General features: G+C 41.4%; 1 protein-coding gene across 3 annotated transcripts in view; it reads right to left on the bottom strand.

Moving 5' to 3' along the window:
- PISD (phosphatidylserine decarboxylase) overlaps window positions 1–11,139 on the bottom strand; it is a 36,632-nt gene extending 25,493 nt beyond the window's left edge. For 2 of the 3 annotated variants that reach the window (XM_060612639.1, XM_060612640.1), the window contains exons 1-2: window positions 11,044–11,139; window positions 2,200–2,279 (exon numbers count right to left, since the gene is read on the bottom strand). In XM_060612639.1, the coding sequence (XP_060468622.1) occupies window positions 2,200–2,279; window positions 11,044–11,108 (145 nt within the window). In that variant the 5' untranslated portion in view covers window positions 11,109–11,139. Of the gene's footprint in view, window positions 1–2,199; window positions 2,280–6,941; window positions 7,051–11,043 lie in introns of all 3 variants that reach the window. The other variant, XM_060612641.1, reaches the window with a different exon arrangement.
- Between the last annotated feature and the right edge of the window lie 377 nt (window positions 11,140–11,516).

Here is an 11,516-nt window from a genome sequence, read left to right as displayed (position 1 = left end):
AATCAAAGACAATTCAGGGGCACCTGGGTGGCTTAGTCGGTTAAGTGGCTGACCCTTGATTTTGGCTCAGGTCATGATGTCAGGATTGTGAGATCAAGCCCAGCGCGGAGGCTGCTTGGGATGCTCTCTCTTCCTCTCCCTCTGCCCCTCTCGTGCTCACTCTCTCTCAAAAAAATTTTTTAGTTTAAAAAAAAAAAAAGAAAGACAACTCAGTATTGGCAAGGATGTGGAGAAACTTGAACCCCCATACACTGCTGGTGGGATTTTGTAAAGTGGGGCAGCCACTTTGAAAAAGAGTTTGTCAGTTCCTCAAAATGTTAAACATAAAATTACCACACGACCCAGCAATTCTGTTCTTAGGGATATTCCTGAGAGAAACGAAAGATACATCTACACAAAAATTTGTGCAAGAATGTCCAACACCAGCCAAAAAACAGAAACAATCCAAATGGCCTTCAATTGGTGAATGAATAAACCAAATGAGGTATATCCATATAATAGAATATTATTTGATAATAAAAAAGGAATGAAGTATTGACACATGATATAACATGAACCTTGAAAACAATACATGAAAGAAGCCAGCCACAAAAGGCTGCATACTGTAGAATTTCTTTCACATGAACCGTCCAGTATAGGAAACATACTACAGAGACGTAAAGTAGATTAGTGGCTGCAAGGGACTGCAGGCTTGGGGCGGGGTCGGGGGGGTGTTGAGGCCCAGTGAGGAGGGAATGAAAATGTTCTAAAGTTAAATAGTGGAGGGGCACCTCTGCCCTTCTCCCGCTTCTGCGCTCGCTCGCTGTCTCTCTCAAAATAAATAAATAAACTTAAAAAAAACTTTTTTTTAAATAAATAGGAGCACCTGAATGACTCAGTTGGTTGAGTGGCTGACTTCAGCTCAGGTCATGACCTCATGGTCTGTGAATTCAAGCCCCACATCAGGCTCTGTGCTGACAGCTTGGGGCCTGGAGCCTGCTTGGATTCTATGTCTCTCTTTATCCCTTTCCTGCTCACACTCTGTCTCTCTTTCTCAAAAATAAACAAACATTTTAAATAAATAAATAAATAAATAAATAAATAAATAAATAAATAAATGTTTTGCTTTCACTCTCATCAACCATCTCATTTTATCCCCAAGATCTTCTCACTGGACAAATGGCTTCTGATATGATAGAATAAAAAGGATATCTAGGTGGTGCCTGGGTGGCTCAGCTGGTTAAACACCCAACTCTCAATTTTGGCTCAGGTCATAATCTCACAGTTTGTGAGATGGAGCCCCACATCAGGCTCTGCACTAACAGCACAGAGCCTGCTTAGGATTCTCTCTCTCTCTCATTCTCTCTCTCTCTCTCTTTTTCTCTCTCCCTCTCTCTCTCTCTGCTCCTCCCCTGCTCACACATTCTCTCTCTCTCAAAATAAGTAAACTTAAAAAAATGGTATCTAAATAGTAAAGACAAGACACATTCTTGTACAAGTTCAAATGGCTGCTTACAATATCAAAAAGTTCACAATCCACAGTTTTGATGAGGGTGTGGGGAACTGACACATTCACGAGCACCTCCTACTCAAACGCATATAAAGTGGAACAATCCTCTTTGAAGAGCAATTTGGCCTAAATACCAACTTGCAAAACACATAAATCTTCTGATTCAGCAAGTCTAACTCTACAAATTTATCCTGAAGCTGCACAAAGATATATTACCACAGAAATGTATAGTAGAGAGGTCCTTGGGTGGCTCAGTCAGTTGAGCGTCTGATTTCAGCTCAGGTCACGATCTCACAGTTTGTGGGCTCGAGCCCCACATCCAGCTTATTGCTGTTAGTGCAAAGCCCACTTCAGATCCTGTCCCCACTCTCTGACCCTCCCCTGCTCGTGCTCTCTCTTAATAATAAACATTAAGGAGAAAAGAATAAGTATATAGTAGAAAAAGCCCAGAAACAATTTAAATGTCTAACACCAAATGGTACAGTCATTCAATGGAATACTATGCAGCCAGTAAAAACGATCAGGTCACAATCACTAGTGCTTCAGTAATAACTATATGCCTGGTACTCTAAGCACTCCACAGATATAAGGTCATTTAATTTTAATTTAATTCTAATAATTTCCCAATGAAATAGGACCTGTTTATCCCAGTATACCGATAAGCAAACTGAAGCACAGAGAGGCCAGCACTACCTATAATTGCTACTTACTTGTATAAAAGGCTCTGACAGGCAGCTTCCTTAAGGACTGTAGGAAATGGCTCAGAACAGTGTTCTCATGGTGGAGGAGGCTATAAGCAAACAGAAATGAACTGTTAAACATTTACCTTAAAATTTTTAAAAAATTAGTGGAGCAACTGGCAAAACTTGAATACAATCTATAGATTCACTAACAATCTTATATGAATGTTAATTTCCTGGTTTTGACCAATGTGGTTGTGTGAGAAAAATGTTCTTGTAGGAAAAAAGCTGAAATGGTTCAAAGTAAAGGAATATCAAATCTGTAATTTTCTCTCAAGTGTTTTGGAAAAATATATATATACACACACACATACACCTGAAGAGGGGACAGGGAGGGAGAATAGTAAAGCAAATACAGTCGACATCTGGGGAATCTGGGTAAAGAGTATTTGGGAATTCTATTTTAACTTCTGAAACTATTTCACAATAAAGTTATTTTCTTAATTAAGCATAATATCATAACAGGCAGTAAAGCCAGCACTCTTACACAAAGCCGTATGTTTCTGTACCACAAAAGAACTCTACACAGCCTTGTAAACATCTAACCCCCAGGGGAGGCCAGGTGGCTCAGTCGGTTGGGCATCCGACTTCGGCTCAGGTCATGATCTCATGGTCCATGAGTTCGAGCCCTACATCGGGCTCTGTGCTGTCAGTTCAGAGCCTGGAGCCTGCTTCGGATTCTGTGTCTCCCTCTCTCTCTGCCCCTCCCCCACTCATGCTCTGTCTCTCTCTCTAAAATAAATAAACATTAAAAAAAAAATTTGTTTTTAAAACATCTAACCCCTACGCATTAAAGAATCTAACACATTTTAAATTTTAAAAATCTGTCCTGGAAAAAAAATGACACAAACCATGTGTAACTATTCTAATCTACTTCAAGTCTAGACAGCTCAATTTAGAATTTCTGGATTATCTTTTGTGGCTACTTTGCTATTTTGTCAAGCTATGCTGACAGATTGAACACGTTTCAGGCCTCCTGAGAAAAAAATTACCAAGGATAGCTTTCCACTCTAAGAAAACATTATTATTTTTTTTAATGTTTATTTATTACTGAGAGACAGAGAGAGACAGAGTGAGCAGGGGAGGGGTAGAGGGAGACACAGAATCTGAAGCAGGTTCCAGGCTCTGAGCTGTCAGCACAGAGCCCAACACGGGTCTCGAACTCCCAAACCGCGAGATCATGACCTAGCTGAAGTCGGACGCTTAACCGACTGAGCCACCCAGGTGCCCCTAAGAAAACATTATTTTTGACTCAGTTTGTTTCTCTTTCACCTTCACCCAAGGAAACTGGACATTTTCCCAGTGGCAATAAATGACTGCCAGCAAGGAAAGCATTTGTGAATTTTCATTTCCCCTAATCAAAGAGCACACATCTCATTGTCAATTCAGATAGCACTTCGGTTTCCCCAAATTTTGACCTGAAATCTAAAGTAAAGAAATTAGTAAAAAAATAGTAAAATAAAGAAAATAGTCCTTGTCAGTAAGCACTTCTTTTTCTGCTGAGGCCTTTTATGTGAGATGTAATAATTTATTACAAATGTCTACATTGCTACTTTTATGGAAAATAAAACTACATTTATGACCTTCATACAATAATACACATTTTCATGGATATTTAGTAGTTATGTCTTATATACATAGCCTGCAAACATGATCAGATTTAGGCACGTTTTTTTTCTTTTACTTGAAATTGACTTAAAAACACCGTCACAGCATGGTGCTAATATGTGGGAGAATCTGATTCTCCCACAGGCAAGTCAGGTTCGTATAGAGAAAAAGTATGGAATCATGATAATCATCACCACTAAGGCCAGAGAGATGTACAGCTATTAACACAAAGGGTATGTTTCAGTATATGAATGTTCTTTCAGCAGTGAACAATGCTCATCTCTAAGACTGGAAACTCCCACTACAAAAGCTAAAAGCCTCAAACCCTGCTTTCCAAACAGAATTAGAACAAGAAGTGTAAAAACTGACTAAAGGTACATTGTTGTGTTCTGTACACTGCTGTATTGTGTTCCAGAATGAATGCTGAACCCCCCAACTAAAAGAATGTTTGCAGACTGCTGAATAAGGCTTTTCTTCCCTTGGCTGGGGAGGTACAAATGGGAGATAATGGTCTATCCACTGTAACCAGACACACAGCACTCAGGTGGTTTGTCTTGCATATGGGCCTTCACCTCAGCACGCCTGCCCAAGAACACAGAGCTCAGTTCTCTCATACACCTCTGTAACCCCGGCTCCTGGAAAAAAATGCCTGGCAAATACCCCATTACACTAGTTAGTCTTTTATAACTGGATCATTCGTATCCTGAGATAAATGCTGTATATTCTCCAATCTTACATAAACACTGTCTACCATGGACCCTTCTCTAGCTTCCACCCCACTTTTCTTCTCTCCTTCATAACAAGCTCTTAAAAAGAGCTACATGCACTGTCAACTGTAAAAATCCTAGAACACAAGCAGTAACTTCTCTGACATTGGCTGTAGCAACTTGGTTCTAGATAGGACCCCTGAGGCAAGGGAAACAAAAGCAAAAACAAACTATTGGGACTACATCAAAATAAAAAGCTGCACAGCAAAGGAAACAAAACTAAAAGGCAACCTATGGAATGGAAGAAGATGATATATCCAATAAAGTGTTAGTATCCAAAAAATATTAAAGAACTTAAAAACTCAACACCCAAAAAAACCAATAATCCAAATAAAAATGGGCAGAAGACAGGAGCAGACATTTCTCCAAAGAAGATATACAGATGGCTAACAGTCACGTGAAAAGGCACTCATCATCAGGCAAATCAAAACTACAAAGCAATATCGCCTCACACCTGTCAGAATGGCTAAAATCAAAAACACAAGAAACAACAGGTGTTGGCAAGGCTGTGAAGAAAATGAAACTGTCTTGTACTGCTGGTGGGAATGCAAACTGGTACAGCAACTGTAGAAAACAGTATGGAGGTTCCTCAAAAAGTTAAAAATAGAACTTACAATCCAGGAATTACACTACTGGGTATTTCCCAAAGAATACAAAAACACTAATTCAAAGGGATACATGCAGCCCTATGTTTATAGTAACATTATTTACAATAGCCAAGATATGGAAGCAGACCAAATGTCCATTGACTGATGAATGGTTAAAGAATATATGGTATACATATACAATGGAATAGTATTTGGCCCTCAGAGGGAATGAAATCTTCCCATTTACAATGACACGAACGGAGCAAGAGAGTATAATGCTAAGCGAAATAAGTCAGAGGAAGACAAATAACAAATGATTTCACTTATATATGGAATTTAAGAAACAAAACATTAAGAGAACTGGTTGTTACCAGAGGGAGGTGTGTAGGGGATAGATTAAATGGGTAATGGGGATTAAGGAGTGTACTTGTCACGAAGCACCTGGGTGGCTCAATTGGTTGAGTGTCCAACTCGATTTTGGTTCATGATCCCAAGGTCTGTGAGTTAGAGCCCCACATCAGGCCCTGCCCTGGGAGATCCTCTGTTTGGGATCCTTGGGATCCTCTCTTTTGCTCTCTCTCTCTCTCTGCTCCTTCCCGACTCACCCGCACACTCTCTCTCAAAAATTAATAAGCAAACTTAAAAAAAAAAGAGGGGGCACCTGGGTGGCTCAGTCAGTTAAGCATCTGACTCTTGGTTTCAGCTCAGGTCATGATCTCACAGTTTGTGGATTTGAGCCTCGTGTCAGGCTGTGCTGACAATGCAGAGCCTGCTTGAGATTCTCTCTCTCCCTCTCTCTCTGTCCCTCCCCATCTCTCAAAAAATAAACATTTAAAAAATTAAAAAGAAAAAAAAAAAACAGTGCACTTGTCACATGATGAGCAGCATGTGTTGTATGGAAGTGTTGAATCACTGTACATCTGAAACTAATATAACATTGTACATTAACTGGAATTAAAATAAAAAGTAAAGAAAAAAAAAAAAGAGCTATGTTCACTGGCACTATTTCCTCACCTCTAACCCTCTCTTAATCCTGCTCAACCAAGCTTTTGTTTCAACCATGTCACCTCTTGTCAAGGTCACCAACAACTTCCAGGTTGCCAACACCAATGCATATTTCTTGAGTCTCGTGTTATTTGACCTCTCACAGAGCATCTGCCACAACTGACCCCTTTCTCTCTTTTTTACTGAGGTATAATCGACATATAACATTGTTAGTTTCAGGTATACAACATAAATCAATATGTATATATACTGTGAAAAGATCACCACAATAAGTCTGGTTAACATCTGTCACCATACAGTTAACAAAATTTTTTTCTTGTGATGAGAACTTTAAGATTTTTTTTTTCAAAAGTTTATTTTTGAGAGAGAGAGCCAGAGAGCAAGCAGGGGAGGGGCAGAAAGAGAGGGAGAAAGAATTCCAAGCAGGCTCCATGCTGTCAGCACAAAACCCCATGCGGGGCTTGAACTCACAGACCATGAGATCATGACCTGAGCCAAGATCAAGAGTAAGATGCTTAACCAACTGAGCTACCCAGGTGCCCCAAGACATAAACTTTCACTGTGTTAAGTCACTGAGATGCTGGGGTTTACCTGTTACCATAGCAGCATTACTATAATATACCATTTCAGCAAAAGGCACCCTTTACACAGCTACACAAGTCAAAACCCTGAGACTCATTCATATAGAAGACATTTCTCTCTCATTATCCACATTCAATCCACTGGCAAGACAGGAAGACTCTACCTTTAAAATATATTTATCTGTCTAGGAGCACCTGGCTGGCTCAGCTGGAAGAGCATGCGACTTGTTCTCGGGGTCATGAATTCGAGCCCCATGTTGGGTGTAGAGATTACTAAAAAAAAAAAAAAAAAAAAAAAAATGTAAAAAAAAATTATACACACACACGCATAGATATAAAGATATATAGATGTATATAAATATATCTATTTCTCATTGCCACCACTACTCACACCCTAACCCAAGACACCTGATTCTCTTAAGTGATTGAGAAAGTCTGTTCTCCACTTTCCACTCTTGGCCCTCTATATCCTATTCACCACAAAACAGCCAGAGTGACCTTTTCAAAACAGAAAAGACCAGACCCCATGTACTCGGTCCTTGCTGGATTCTCAGATATCCTACTGCTTTCTGTCTCCTCCTTACTCATTCCAGTTGCCACTCCTAGTACTCATCACACCTTTGCCTCTTTCCACACCCTTGCATTTGCTGTTTGTTCTAATGGGCACACCCTTCTATGTGGCTCACTCCCTCATCATTCAGTTCTCTGTGAAATGTTCCCTTCTCAGTTTGTCTTACCTGACTACCATGTGCCCTTTAATCACCTTCCTTTATTTTTTTCATGGCACTTCTCACTACCTGAAACGAAAAGATTGTGTGTGTGTGTATGTATATGTATGTATGTATATGTATGTATGTATGTATGTGTGTGTGTGTACATATATATATGTATATATATATATATGTATATATATATATATGTACATATATATATATATATATACATATATATATATATATATATATATATATCACCTATTTGTTTACTTTGCCTGCCTTCCCACTGAACTCCAATCTCAATGGTGAGATTAAACCCCAGAAGGATGAATGGATAAATTCAATCAGCTGACTCTTCTAGGTGGTGACTCAAGTGGGCATGCTGCACGCAGGTGATTAAAACCCATGAGTGAGCACATAAGTCTGAATGCATGACTTACTGCCACTCATTAGCAATGTGACTTTAGGAAACTCAATTAATTCTATGCCTCAATTTCCCCACCTGTAAAAACAGGATCCCATTGACACTACATGAGATAATCATAAAAAACCAGCACCTAGCTACATATTACTACTTTTTAAATGTTTATTTATGTTTGAGAGAGAGAGAGAGGGAAGGAGCCCGAGCATGAGCAGGGAAGAGGCAGAGAGGGAGAGAGAGAATCCCAAGCAGGTTTCACACTGACAGCAGGAGCACAATCTCACGAACCAAGAGATGCATGACCTGAGCCAAAATCAAGAGCTGCACACTTAACCCACTGAGACACCCAGGTGCACCCCATTACTATTTTTTAAAGTAACAGAGTTTATGTTCAGCTGGCACACACTGGGATGGCTATATCAACTGTCTATGACCAGGGGCCCATGGCTAGCTCAGTCAGTGGAACAAGCAACTCTTGGTCTTGGGGTCATGAGTTTAAGCCCCACGTTGTGGGAGTAGAGATTACTTTAAAAAAAAACTGCCTATGACGAGTATCCACACTGACTGGTCTATGGCCATACTGTCATGGTTAAAAAACACTTTTGGGGCACCTGGGTGGCTCAGTCAATTAAGCATCCAACTTCAGCTGAGGTCATGATCTCATGGTTTGTGAGTTCAAGCCCCACATCAGGCTCTGCTCTGGGATCGTGGAGCCTGCTTCAGATCCTCTGTCTCCCTCTCTGTGCCCATCCCTCATGTGTTCTCTTTCTCTCTCAAAAAAAAAAAAAAAAAAAAAAAAAAAAAAAAAAAAAAAAATTAAAAAAATAGAATTAAAGTCATGTAAACTTAAAATCTTTTAACATCATCCCTGGTGGTGACATTTTAACTATAATCCTTCTATCTCTCCTGCCCCCTCCCCTTTTTTTTTTTTTTAACATTTATTCATTTTTGAGAGACAGAAAGAGACAGGGTATGAGTGCTGACAGCTCAGAGCCTGACGCAGGCTTGAACTCTCGGAGCATGACCTGAGCTGAGTAGGAGCTTAACCAACTGAGCCACCCAGGCACCCCCATTTTTTAAAAAAAATTTTTTTAGCATTTATTCATTCTTGAGAGACAGAGAGAGACATAGCATGAGTGGGGGAGGAGCAGAGAGAGGGAGAATCGCTCCTGCTTTCTGAACATACGAAGCTTTTCTAAAAATGAACTGGCAGACCTCCTGAAGGCCTTATTCCACATTCTATCTTGTGTTAGTGTTTAGTTGAGTGTTTTCTCTCTCTTCTACTAGACTGCAAAATTCTTTAAACAAAAAGCCCATTCCAAATGCTGTATTTTTAATTCCTGTCTTTGTTGTTCCTTTCCCCCATGGTCCCTGGCACCATGGTTTGCAGTGGTAGGAATGTCAATATTTCTGAATGAAAGCCTTGTACAAGCCAACCACTCCTTAGGTACTAAGGAGTCAGTGTATGCTTGCCTGAACCTAAGAGTCATCCAAGACACTTGCAGTCCCAAGCTACTACACCTAGTAAATCTGAATTTGGCAGCAGGATGGGAATATATCTGGGAATCTCAATTTCTAATAAATACCTACCCTATTATTTTATCAAACAAATTTGGGAAACATGGCCCTTAATTATCACCCAAGACGTTGTTTTCTCTTTGTTCTATCACCTGCCACACGTCACCCAGTAACTGTAAAACTCCCCTGCAATATGAGGTTTTCATCTGTATGTCTCACAGCCATGCTTTAAAGCCTATGAAAATGCTGTTTTGGTATTTGTTATCAACAATATATAATACCTTTGAAAATTAAAAGCTCTTATTGTACCCAAATCCTCATCCTTTCCAATCACTGCACCTAAATCCAATCTCATTTACCTATATTAATACTAAAGTAGGACTCCCCACCTCCAACCCTTTTTTTTAATGATGGTGAGCGAGTAAATCTTCCTCCTCATCTAAAAAAATATTTTAGGAATGCCATTTTTTAGTCATTCTAACTCATGACACAGTTTAGGTGAATTCACGGCTGACTGATAAACAGCACATCTGGTATTAATATCGAAAGCAGACACCCTCCTTTCCAAATCCCAACTGTTACCACACGTTGCAGAGCCCCCTCCTGAGAGAACTACACCATTTCTGAAATAGTCCATGATAGGAGAGTAAAGCTTTCATGGTAAGGACAATCAGTTTCTGCTCACTTTCAGTCCAAATCCAGTATCCTTTTATTTCCCCAAATCACAATGATAGGTCACCTCTGGTCATAGAGCAAGTTTTGGTCAATGCTGACAAAATTAACCCTGCCAGAAAAACAAAAATCACTATGCGTCTCCAAACCTTCTCACTTTGAAATGACACCAAGCAGCCGACTCTGAGTCATAGCTACCCACATTTTAATCCATTTTCTGAGAGTCCAAATGGTCCCTAGCTATTTGTGGATAATAAATGCCCTCATGGTGGACAGCCTAAGGGAAAGGTCCTTGAGTGAGAGACAGAGGTAGCCTGGTCGGGGTCCGGACTCTGCTACTAATTGGCTGGGTAAAAATGAGCAAGTCCCTCCCTCTCTCAAGGCCTCAATTTCCACAATTCCAAAAATAGCTGGATTTAGATGACCTCTCACGTCTCTTCCAACTCTAAGAACTTAACAGTTGGGAGTCAACCAGAGTAACCAAGACCTAATTTCTTAACAGACTATTTGCGATTACTGAATCCAACCTCTTCGCTTCAAACACCAAGAATCCAAAGTAAAGACCCCAACTTTCAGTCCAAAGCTCTTCCCACATCTTGTCGCCCTTCCAGGAACACAAATCCCGAAAGCGTTCAGTCCAGCCTCGACTCTAGTGGCGGGCAGGCAACCATCTGTTTTGTTTGGTTTTCTTGTTTTTCTCCCTTCTGGACTTCCACTTAGCTGTAAAAGGCAAAGCGAGAGCGCTCAGGCCAGCCCCAACTAAACCCGGACCTCCCTACACGCCGGGAGTCCCACCTGATTGAGGCGAAGGTGGATGGCGCCGTCTCCACCCGACCCCTCCTCAGGTCGAGCCCGTAATAGGGAAACGACTCCTCCTCCCGACTCCGGTTCGGTCTAAGCTGCCTCCGGCCCTGAGGCAACCTCCCCAAGCAGCTATACCTGTTCCGCCACGACGTGACACCGCGCAGCAACCTCAGGCACCGCGGCCCCACGGACGTCGCCATCTTGTCTCCTCCTTCTCGGTGGGCCACGCCCCCTTTTCCACACTCGTGGCGCACACGTGTGACGTCACGAGTTATCGAGCTCACGGGGCCAATAAGGAAAACGGTGGGGTGTGGGCGGAGACGGGTAAGCCCCTCCCCTTGGCCGCTGCCCGCCCCATCAGCCTGGCTGTTGGGTCGCCTCCAGAGCTAGGTGGGTAGTTACCTGCTGTGCTAAATCCGGGCCTGGGCGCAGAGTCGCCAGGCTTCTTTCTTTCCTCTGGCTTCCGTTTCCCCGTGCGCCTGGAAAATGAATCACCCAAGGCCCGAGAATGTATCAACTTAGCCAATTCCCTTATTTACAGACGGGGAAGTTAAGAGGGTCCACCGCTCAGTTACCATTTATTCCGTGCTTCCTAAGTGCCAGGGTCT

Source organism: Panthera onca, chromosome D3 (genome assembly GCF_046562875.1).
Source record: "Panthera onca isolate mPanOnc1 chromosome D3, mPanOnc1 haplotype 2, whole genome shotgun sequence".
NCBI lineage: Eukaryota > Metazoa > Chordata > Mammalia > Carnivora > Felidae > Panthera > Panthera onca.
This window is presented reverse-complemented; position numbering and strand designations above follow the sequence as displayed.